The sequence below is a fragment of the Xiphophorus hellerii genome, chromosome 11 (genome assembly GCF_003331165.1).
Source record: "Xiphophorus hellerii strain 12219 chromosome 11, Xiphophorus_hellerii-4.1, whole genome shotgun sequence".
NCBI classification, from domain to species: Eukaryota; Metazoa; Chordata; class Actinopteri; order Cyprinodontiformes; family Poeciliidae; genus Xiphophorus; species Xiphophorus hellerii.
This window is the reverse complement of record NC_045682.1, coordinates 9,141,358-9,152,996: the sequence shown is the minus strand read 5'-3', so window position 1 is coordinate 9,152,996 and position 11,639 is coordinate 9,141,358. Positions and strand designations below refer to the sequence as shown.

General features: G+C 39.4%; 1 protein-coding gene across 1 annotated transcript in view; it reads right to left on the bottom strand.

The window, feature by feature from the left end:
- Positions 1-366: 366 nt before the first annotated feature.
- Positions 367-11,639, bottom strand: part of LOC116728813 (junctional adhesion molecule C-like) — a 57,077-nt gene continuing 45,804 nt past the window's right edge. The window contains exons 4-11 of the mRNA XM_032577129.1: positions 9,233-9,301; positions 9,041-9,154; positions 8,817-8,969; positions 8,115-8,317; positions 4,436-4,535; positions 3,069-3,198; positions 2,891-2,945; positions 367-927 (exon numbers count right to left, since the gene is read on the bottom strand). Coding sequence (XP_032433020.1) covers positions 892-927; positions 2,891-2,945; positions 3,069-3,198; positions 4,436-4,535; positions 8,115-8,317; positions 8,817-8,969; positions 9,041-9,154; positions 9,233-9,301 — 860 coding nt within the window. The 3' untranslated portion in view covers positions 367-891. The remainder of the gene's footprint in view (positions 928-2,890; positions 2,946-3,068; positions 3,199-4,435; positions 4,536-8,114; positions 8,318-8,816; positions 8,970-9,040; positions 9,155-9,232; positions 9,302-11,639) is intronic.

The following is an 11,639-nucleotide window of genomic DNA, read 5'->3' as shown; positions in this document are numbered from 1 at the left end:
AAACCCTGTATTATCGTCACTCTCACTGCTATGGTGTAATACTCAACACATACTGCGGTGCACGACGGCAAACTCTATCCTGACAGGAACTGCAATACACACAGGACTAACTGTAAGCATTGAAGGACACTTAAAATGTTTAAACACGCAGCTCCGATTGGTACAGTGTTTACAGCGTTTGGCTCTCACTGAAGCCTCTCGCTAAGACTACCTACGAACACAAACGTGGAAGTTTTGTCACTTTAACGCGGACTGGGTGGAGCGACTCAGTAAGTGAGAGCGGCCATCGGGGTTTACTTCTGGATGTGGAAGCAGCAAGTCTTTCTTTTGAGAAGGTGAGAATGCTTACAGCTTAACACAAAGTGGTTAAAGTGTTACAAACTTTTATCCACAACCAAAGGAAAAAAAAAACAATCTACACACATGTTAGTATATTACAAATATTTAAAAAAGTAAACTTTTATCTATAGGCATTTTAAAATATATTCCATCAAAAATAGTGTTTCAACAGTAGAAAACAAATGTTATACAAATGACAAAAGCTAAATGTTTACAGTAGAAAGTTGACATGATAGACTGCCTCCTCCGTTTCTACCTGGCACATCAGAGATGCTTCCTTCCTGCCTCCTCAGTTTATGTTAAAAACCATGCAATGACTGGAAATAAAGAACCATAATTTAGCAAACAAAACTCAAATGAGGGTGATAATATTTTGTACATCTTGTGGCCTGCGAGCTCCTGTCACCTTTGGCAAGTTTGAGTGGTTGGGTTTCAGTCCCGCTGTGACCTCCAGAGCTCGGCCTGTTGCAGCTCGGCGGTCCAGCAGCGTGGAGGGCGGGCCCGATTGTCACGTCTCGGAGCGCGGCAGCCCTCACTGTCCTTGTTCCGTCATCAGATCACAAATGACGACTTGTGTCGGAAATCCCCCTGCGGAGAGAACATGCAGTCATATTCCATAAATTAGGATATGCGATCTGATGAGGCCCGTTTGTGAGATTTGAAATGAACAGCCTTTAAGCAGGTCTTAAACTTCATTAAGTTTACCTTTCTGTTAAAACAAAACAAATATATATATATATAAACGACATTTAAAATTTTCTAATTTTAAATGTCATGTTTTAAATACATGTATGTGGAAAATCCTCATCGTTAAAGGGGCAGTATTATGCATTTTCCAGGCACACAGTATCATCTTATATCACAGTCAAGTAACTATGTTACCTTCAGTTGTTATAAAATTGCTGCATATATAAAATATGACTTAAAAGAAATTTGACTTTGAAACTTAACATCTTGAAATTGGGTCTCTGTCTCTTTAAAAACTCCTGCTCTTCTAAAACAGGAAGTCATCGCAACATCTCTCCTCAATTAACCCTTTAGTAACATTTTTCCCAGAGTTGCTCTAAAAGTAGCCCCTATAATGAGCTCAGCAGGTGTTTGCTAATTGCTGCTGGCTAGTCTGAAGGGGCTGAGAGGGGAAGTCGCAATGGATATTTAATGACCATCGTGGCTAAACTATTATAAAGATAATCTGCAGGGTTAATAAATAACATTTAGAAAAGTGATTGTACTTTTGGCTGTACTTCTAAATAATATAGTTTAGAATACAGTTCAAATAATCGATTGTATTATTACCTGATTGCTTATATAAACAAATTTATCTCCTAAAATATACCCAAATGGAAACATTGTGCACTTTCTGATTACACTTACAGAATATTACTGCTGGAAGCTACACAAAGCAATGGCCCAAAATTCATAAATTCATTATTTTACACTAAGATGGTGGAAAGATGGGACAGTCGTCAAAGGAGTTTACGTCTCTTTGCTACTTAGAAAAATTAGAGAGAACTCCTTCTGAAACTCTACAGGCCTTATTTAGAATGGTAAGTGCTAAAGGTCCTGACCTCATAAGCTATTAGTCCATTTCCCAAAATACATTCAAACCAGATCAGAATCACCTTCCTGCCACATTAGTATGATCTGTGTAAGGACTGAGCTGACAAAAGGGTTGAAGCTGAACCAGTGGTGTAACGGCTCTGATTTGAAGTACTAGCGTGGTCACATTTGGAAATTTCTTTTGACTTTATGATTCATCTACTGGATGAAATAATTGCAGCAGCAAACACACATTCTGCATTTAAACCTGCAAGTAAGACAGGAAAAAAGGAAAAGAAGGTAGTAAATTAAAATTTTCAAAATAATAATAAATTCTCTGATGTTGCGCAGTCATGAATCTGTAAGACAAAAACTCCGAAATTTTAAGATTCATTTCACATATTTTTCCTGTTGAAGTCGTAAATTTGCAAGAAAAAACTACTAATTTCCAAGACTAATGCCAACTTTTCAATATGGGTACATTTAACATTTATTCAATTCAACTATTTGATCATTTTTTGTCTCACAAATTTACAACTTTTAACCAGCAGAGAATTTATTATTTTTCTTCTTGAAAATTTGAGAAATTAATCTCACAATTTACTCTTTTTCGTCCTTTTAGCTAAAATGGCAAGTTAATTCATTTTCCCTTTGGGAACAAAAAAGCATACATTTTGACATATTTTAAGCTTGTGTGGACATAACAGCAAGCTAGTATTTTCAACTAACATCCTTCGTCCTGATTGTCATATCAATGCGATGTCATGATGTAATTAATATACTAGAGAAAACTCGAGGTTTCATCTTCAAAGCTGTGTCATGTGGTCATAGTTCCAGACTGCACCATCCTAAGCAGTTATTATTCAGAAACAGCTAAAATTGACAGGCTGGTTTCACGTTAGTTTGACTGTTGAGGCTGTCAGTGTTTGTTGAGCCTGAGATGTATTTAATAGGCCAGTTTCAACAAGCTATCTTTTACTGAGCGTGATTTATGTAGGCTGCATGTACAAACCTCATCCTCTGTCCTGACGTAGTCCACTCCGTCTCCCTTGGCTGGAACTTTGTAACTGGCAAACACAAATCAAAGCACAGCTATTGTAGTCTGGCAAGCTTAAATGTTTATTAATTTAAAATAAAAGAATATATTTGTGGATGTTGAGATGACAGCCACGTATATTTGGGCATCTTACTTGTTTCCGGTCTGTTTCTGACCGGAGAAGTAGCCTTGTTTGTATGCACAGCAAATTCCCACCGTTATACATAGGAGCACAATAACCACCACCAGCACTCCCAGTACGATCCCCACAATGTCAATATCATCTGCAAAGGTTAAATCAGGGGGAGGAGGAATCAGAAATGAAATTTAGAATAAATCTAACAAGTAGGGATGCACCAATTGCAGTTTTCTGGACAATCACTAATCTTTAAAAAGCCTGACCTGCCAATTCTGATTTTGGCTAATACCAGTTTTTTAAATAACTGACACTGTCAGGTGTAATAAAGGCCACGATGCACATCTGTGTTCCAATCTTATTATTGGAAAACATTTTACAATACCTGTGAAACAATACAAACGAGTTTCAGCAGCACATGATGTAGTGATACAAATGAAAAGTTTACAGCATTACTGTCCAACTGCTAAATTAACTAAATCAGTTCCTTTAGTCTTTCATTTTTCTCTTAACTGAAGATCTTATCTTTGGACCTAAAGAGGAACTATCTAAAGTCAGCACACAGACACTGTTTTTATAACAGCTGGAAGGTATTGATCAGGCCAGAAATCTGGGTGTGGTGATGAACGCAGACCTGAACTTTCAGAGACACATAAGGAGGGTTACAAAGTCAGTCTTCTATCACCTGAGGAGCATTTCCAGGATGTCCCAGGAAAATCTAGACATGTGTTTAACTTTAGACGGATTGATCACCGCAACAGTGTCTTCCTGCCTAAATAGTCAGACAGCTGCAGCTGATCCAGAACGCTGCTGCTCATGTTCCCACTAAACCAGGGAGACAGAGCACAACACCCCAGTTCTAAAGTTCTTCCAATTGCTCCCTGTAGCTCAGAGAATATACTTTCAAACACATTTAGTTTACAAATCACTGAACAGCTTAGCACCAAAATACATTAACGACCTGTTGTCGTATCAACCTTTCAGACTGGTTATGGTCTGCATCCTTAGAACCAGAACCAAACATGGAGAAGCAGAATTTAGCTTCTATGCACCACAAATCTGTAACAAATTAACAGAAAACTGCAAAATAGCTGGTGCACTGAGGTCCTTTAAATCAAAGCTAAAAACCAGTCTGTTCAGAGCTACTTTTGCCCTTTAATCACCGGAACATCGATGAACATATCTGAGGATTTTGATGGTAGCACTTGACAAAACGTAGTGCTTGATACTGGCTTTGCAATCGGTGACTGTATGATTGTTTTTATGTTTTCCTGATGGTAAGCACTTGTTACTGAAATGTGCTATAAAAATAAACATGACTGATTGACTGATTATTTACAATGATGACAAACACGATCAGTTTGATGAAGACAGTTAACACTTACACACTTCCATCTTCTGGGGCGCACACTGAGCATGTCCTGCATCGTTCTTCGCTCGGCAGTAATATTCGCCTGCATCTTCTTTTATGACTGAAGTGAATCTCTGCACAGAGAGGGTGAAACATGTCAGAATAATACAGGCCCCTGCTGCGGCTGCACTTTTCTTTTCTTCAGTCACTCGCTATTTGAAGGCAATTTAAGAACATCTCAACACATTACAGGATGAAGACTCTGGCTTTGCTTGGTACTGACAGTCACTACCAAAGAACAAGCAGTGACTTTCACACCATATTAATGTTATCCACTAACAGACCAAATGTTACTTGTCAATCAGGCAAAGTTATATTTAGATGATTCATTTAATTTAAATTCAACTTAAATAGGAAAATTGGAGAGACATGGACTATCTGCTCACTTTTCTTGATAAAGTGGCAATTTGGTTAAAATACCCTTTGCTAATGCTAATGTCTTCAGTATTTAGTGCAATAATACCCCAATACCCCAGTTAGTTTTCATCTGAAGATGAAAATACATCTCAATAAACAGTGCTCAGCAATTTATTGTCATGAGACAATTTGATTAGTATTTCACTGTTGACAGCATGAAGTCAACAATATTTCATTTTTTTGCACCAACCCTTTCACTGTTGCTTCTTTTCGAGCATGTAAAGCAGTCACAAAGTGTCGAGAAAAAGAGGACCAGCAAATTAGATTTAAAGATTTTCAACAAATATTTTAACTTTTGTCAATAATAACAGTTTTCAGCAAGGAAATGTAGAATTGTGCACGCCTCCATCTGGCTCTACTCTGGAGGAATCTCATCAGTGACAGCCAGTCATCAACAGCTGGCGCAACATGTGGACCCATCTGGAAACCTTTGACAAGCCCTGCAGTGCAGGTTAACCTGGCTTCTGACATGGACCGTCAGGACTTTAATTAGCAATAAAAATAAATAATTATTATTATTATTGAAAAGTTAATTTATTTCTGTCATTAGACTCAAAAAGTGGAACTGGTATATTAAACAAGTAAAGATATTTATTTGTTAATTTACATTATAACAGCATAGCTATTTCCAAAGGCATGGCTGACCAGGAAGAGAGCACAGGTGCTTAGGAGTTTTATTGGCAGTCTCTTCCTGCAACAAGCTGTTTATACAAAAAGGTAGCATCGTAGCTCCTTGGTATATCCTGCTCTGAATCAGTCATAAAGGTGCCAAGTACGGATGCACCAATTGAAGTTTTCTGGCCGATCACCAATCTTTAAAAAACAGACTGACCTGTTTAGCAGATACCATTTCTTTTTGTCTGAAAAATCGCATCCCTAGTACAAAGCATTTTCTGATGACATTGCTTGTTTTAGTTAAAGTTGTTTCACAAAATCAAAGTCAAATATTTATTTATTACACCAACATTAACTCCATTTGCAGCTTTCGTCCCATTTTTCTGCTATTACGTGCGCAGACTGGATACACTAAGTTTAATAGTGGCACAGTACCAATAGGAATGTGTTTTAATGATTCCAACACAAAGTCAAAATAAAACAACTAACTTTAGCCATTAGAGCAGTAGAAAGTCCTGCAACAGATGGTCTAACCACTATAGAGTCCAGATCGGAACAGCATGTCGGTCTGGGATTACGCGACATAGAGACAGGCTAAAACCACAGCAGATCAAACACATGTTCTCCTGCATTATGCGTCCTGACTCATGATTACCTTGACAAACGGAAGACAAGTGTCCTGTTTCAAAGCGAGCTTGCAGCACATACCAGCTTTTATTTCTGTAATTCTGTGTCCTGCGGTACAATTGCTTCTTTTTTAAAGCATTTCACTTTACTTTTGCTTACAACAATAGCACTAAATGCATAAATGTTGCTTAGTGGAAACACAGGAGTGTTATTTTCCTTCTACAAAATGCAATGTAAGGTAAGTTATGGCACGGTATAAACAGAGGTTGGGAAGAGTAGCAAAAAAGCTGTACACAAGTAACACTAGAACTACTTCAACATATTTTTATTCAAGTGAAAGTAAAAAGGATCCCTCTGAGAAATTACTCAAGTACGAGTAAAACAAGTGTTTTGTAAAAAAGGCTACTGATCAAATCATCGGTTATGTAATATTTAAAAATTACACCATCAGATGGTCCGAAATATAAAAGACTGTGGAAATTTTGGTATTTTAAAGACCAAAACGAAAATAATTCATTTAAATAACATAATTCTAAAATAACAAAATCATGTAAAAGAAACATTTTTCCGAATCAATTTCTTTCAATATAAAACCTATGAAAACTTGAACAACTTTAACAAAACCTGACTCGCGCTGGGCACATTATCCAGAAATTTTACTTAAGAAAGAGCAGCGATACTTCATAATATAATTATTCCAGTAAAAGTAAAAAGGTCAGTATAGTGAAAATACTCCTAAAAGTAACTTTTCAGAAAAAGTTACTCAACTAACCATAACAGAGTAAATGTTACTAACTATTGCCCGACTGTGTGTAAACGGTGCAAAAGTAAACTCTCTATGTTCACTTTTTCTTGTGTTTCATTATGTAAAAATAACAATGCAATTTGAAATTACCAGCTGCATTTCCATTAACCATAAAATTGAGCAAATTTAAATTACAAAAATAAATCTGCTTAATGGAAACATGCCAATTTTGATAACTTTTTTGGCAGTATCAAAATGGGTTTATTTCGCAAAACTGCTATGAAAATTGCTTTACATAACATGATCAACAGTGCCCCTAGATGTGACTAGTGGTGAAAACAATGAAGACAACAGGAATTAGTGTGAGGATGAAGGTTTTTTTTTTTGGACAATGAGCAGCCGTCTCCACCAGAGCTCTCACAGCTTTGCACAGTTCATAAAAAGTTCTGTGTCATTCAAACATGTTGAATCTTTAGCGGTTCTGTAAAATCACAAACTACAAATTCCCCAAAATGGCACATACGCATGAGAGGTTTGCCGCAGCAACCCCTGAATGAGACGCTGATGTCTCCTCTGATGGCTGATAGACGATGACCGGTAGTGCCATGGCTAAATTATGAATTTATTTCATGAAATTGTTTACAACCGTAAACAGTTTCATGATGCCATGATTTTTAATGATGGCGTCATGAAACTGCCATGATTTTGAATGACTTATTGCGTGAACAAGGTTATTCAAATGTGATTTTAATTCAATTTCTCATTTAATGAAAACAATGCAATCGCAAAATTATATTTTTGTGGCATCAGTAGAATATTGACAAATACTACATTTACAATGGAATTGCAGCTACTTTGACTTTGTTCTTAACACTTTACAGCTACTTTTTTCTGTGAAGACCGGAGTTCAGCATAACAGGTTAGGAGAGAAAGTGAGACAGAGCTGAAGGTACCATTTTGAAATGTCTTTCGTCTTACCGCTCTGCCTGGTTTTGAGACAAAGAGCAGTTGACTGTGCTGTGTCACATCTGATGGCTGAGAGCGCAGCAGTCTAAGCTGTGCTGGAAACTAACCTAGAATTGAGGAATGTGCAAACGAGGAGAGCAGATTCCTGTCGCGGCCCGAGCTCCTCGACTGCCTCCCTAAAATATCTGCCCCTTCCCCTGGGCGTTAGGCCACTGTCCCCTCAATGCCCCGCCCATGCCCCGCTTGTGTGTCCTTGCCCAAACACGTGCACCCGCATACTGACCAGAGTTCCTGTTCCTGTGTTGAGCGTGTATGAGGAGTTAAGGAATTTGGGACTGGACTTGGGGTCCTCTGGAATCTCCTCGCTGTTCTTGAACCACTGGTACTGAGACTTGGGGAAGCCCTCCTCCTCCACACAGCTGAGCTCAGCTAACTTCCCGAAAGGCACAGACTTTGGAACGCTGCATTTTGGCACCACTGGCTTCACTGTGGTGGCACAGAACATATGACACGAATCAGGACAGTACATCTTGAGCTTTTACATTCCAAAAGCATCACCGAGGAGAAACAAACTGATGCCTCGGTGCCTACAAATCAGCCTGAAGCTTTAGAAAGACCAAAAACTCATGGGTTACTGAAGTGGCACCACTAACAGGACCTGGCGAAAACCAGCCAGAAAACGTCACCGAAACACGCGGCGCATGCTTTCTTTAGCACTGCAGTTCAGAACAGATGCAGTTTCAGAGCCTTCCTCTTATAGCCCAGAACACGCCTTTGCAGCTGGGCAGTTCTGAACGCATCCTAGAGAATATGCCACCCGGGTCGGTGCGACCTACAACAGGGTTTCACTTTACAGCATCCGCAGTGTGAAGTCTGCCTTTTAAGGGCAAAGTAACGGCTCCTACTCTGCGTTTCCTGTGATTTTATTCTGTTTTCCAACAGAAGCACACAGAGTTCAATTGGGGATGAAAGGAAGCCGGAATACCTCTCACTACAAGGTCGATCACAATCTCGTCAAATGACTTGTTGTCCTCAGCGGCGGTGACCTCACAGCGGTATTTGGCTGTGTCTGACCTTGTGGCGTTGGTTATCACCAACGTGGCCGGCTCTCTGATCACAGCTCTGTTCTCCAAGTCACCTGACGGGAGAGATGAAAAAAGTTGAACAACAACCAACAGAAAAACAGCAGCAGCTGAAGTTGAACCTTACCCGAGATCCTCCTGTCGAAGTAAACGTAACTCGGCTTATTGTTGGTGATCTTTTTCCATTCGATGCGTGGATGTAATGTGGTTATGGACTCAATCAAACATGACAACTCAACCCCTGCAAAGGAAGAGAAACAGCAGGTGATGAGTTCATTCGGGGCCATTTTGGGTTGTGTGTTCGGTCATAAGCGCTTACTGTTAAATTCGTCTGTGGAGGGGGATTCCTCGCTCGTTTTTAGCACCACTGCCAACACACTGAAGTAACCTGCAACACAACAAGCAGGCAGGCAACATAAGACTCTGGATTTTCATGATGAACTGATGATCTCGTCCAATCCAAGCTGGTTCCGCCGATGTTGGCCTTGTTCTAACACCCTCCCTGGGGATGGATTTCATGCTTGTATTCAATTTCACAAACATAATCAAAGGGAGCATAAAGTCTAAATCTGTTGAACAATCTGGACAGGCAGAAGTATTTCTCCTTGCCTTGTTACTGTCCGTCTTCCAGTCGAGTGTTCGCATGTCAGCGTGGGTGTGTGTGGAAGTTGAGGGTGGGGGGAAGGTTGGGGTGTTGCTTCTATGCACAGTGGATAATTGCGCAGGGAGGCATGTGGCCTTTTCAGGGCAAGCTCACCATGGCAGTTGTTTAACCTCCTGCCGAGCCTCTCTTCCCCCGCCCCTCCTCACTGTCTATCTCTGGGCCTGATGCTGCTGTCCATGTGGGACTAACAGTGCAAAAACACCCCAGAAAGATGTGAAGGACGGGGGGCATGGGAGGGGCCTCCGCTGAATCATCCTGACAGCCCATGGTCCGCGAACAAATTCGTGGAAATCACTTCTGCATGGCTGTTGACCGAAGAACGCGCTCATCAACACTTAGATCGGCTGAGATCTAAAATGATGGCCTGGCTTTTGGATGCAGGGTCACTGAAAATCTATTTTCGTCAGGCTATTTTCTACTGAACATTCATATCAGCAAGATGCTGCTTTCGCAACGAGGATATGTTGGAAAGGCAAGCATTGGAGAGTTCAGGCCCCAAAAAGTCACGGTGAAGCTGGACCTGAACCACCGGAACTACAAGGTGTAGGAAGGGCTGAAGAACCAATCATTAACATATATAAAGATAAACATGATCAATATTGTCACCGTCCTACAATAACGACCTAAAAAGATGACTTAGACAAAAAAAAAAGACATTTGGCAAAAAATTACTTAGGCCAGAACTATATTAGGAAGGTGACGATATTAATATATAATATGTCTGATAGAATATTAAATAATTTCACTGAACTCCGATCCAGAATCACATAGCACATAAAAAATGAAAAGGAAAAGAAAAAATGTGGATAAAACAGGAAAAGTCAAGTCACCTTGTTTGGCAGTATTTTAGATGTTTATAACACAAAAACAATCAATAATTAACTGAAACGACAATATTGTGATATGTTTTTCAGCAATATTGTGTAGGTTGGTGGTCCTTTCAGGTCAGGGATTTGAACCTGAACAGGATAGGCCACAAGTGTGTGACGCTACCAGTGAATGTCCTCCAGTAGAAATGGTGCAGTCAGCCTCTAATTAGCGGTGGGAGGTTTAAGCCCTCTGATTCTAAGGAAAGCACTCAAACAGGGATAAAGTGACCTCAGCCAACTGGCATCTGAATACACAGCAGAGTCTACGGTCACCTGTTAAAGCAGACAGCCTAAGCTGATTAGCCCAGGCTCTAACCCAAGATCATAACAAGATAGAAGATTAGACTTAGCTGATGCTCACAGCCACAACACAACACTAGCGTAAAAAGGTGCTCACTAAGAGGAAAACAAATGCACAGCAGCAGTTTAGGGTTTCGCCACTGTGCCTCTTAACTGCTTAAAAAAAACAAAAAAAAACAGCAGCGTGAAGTGAAAGCAGAAAATGAGTACAACACCTTGAGAGGAATTTGTGTATAAAAGAAGAAAGGTCACGTGATCAGTTTGGCAGTATTTTGGATATTTAAAACAAAAAAGTAATCAATAATTACCCATTTCAACTGATGTGAAACCCTTGTAGTGTGATATGTTTTCCGGCCTTATCATTCAACCAAATAATCATAATAATAATAAAAAACAGAGATCTAACTATTGAACAAATAAATTAATGTTTGTTGCTGTGATAAGTACAACCTCAGGCTCCAAGCGTAATAGTTAAATCTACAGCTATCGCAATCTATCTGTCTGTCTTTCTGCCTATCTAATAATGTCTACTTGAAAACTGCTACTAAATTTAGCATCTTTGTATTCCATGTTGTCACATAATTATCAAAATAAACATATAAATAAATTTAACATGTAATAATATTCTAACTGTAACATTAACGTTTTTGTTTACCATGAACTTGTGCCATTGACTGATTTATTGTTCAGGTTTCTCTCCCATAATTAGTTCTACTTTACTTACAAATGTTTGGCATGTAAAAGTCTTTTATTGTCATCACCATACTGTAGTCTGTCCAGGGCAAAGTGGCTTTCTGAATGCCAGCTGTATTTCTAAATAGAAATTGTGTCCACCTCTGTTCTTACACACAAAGCCATCAACAGTTTTCCCTCTGCTCCGACACAAGTACTGG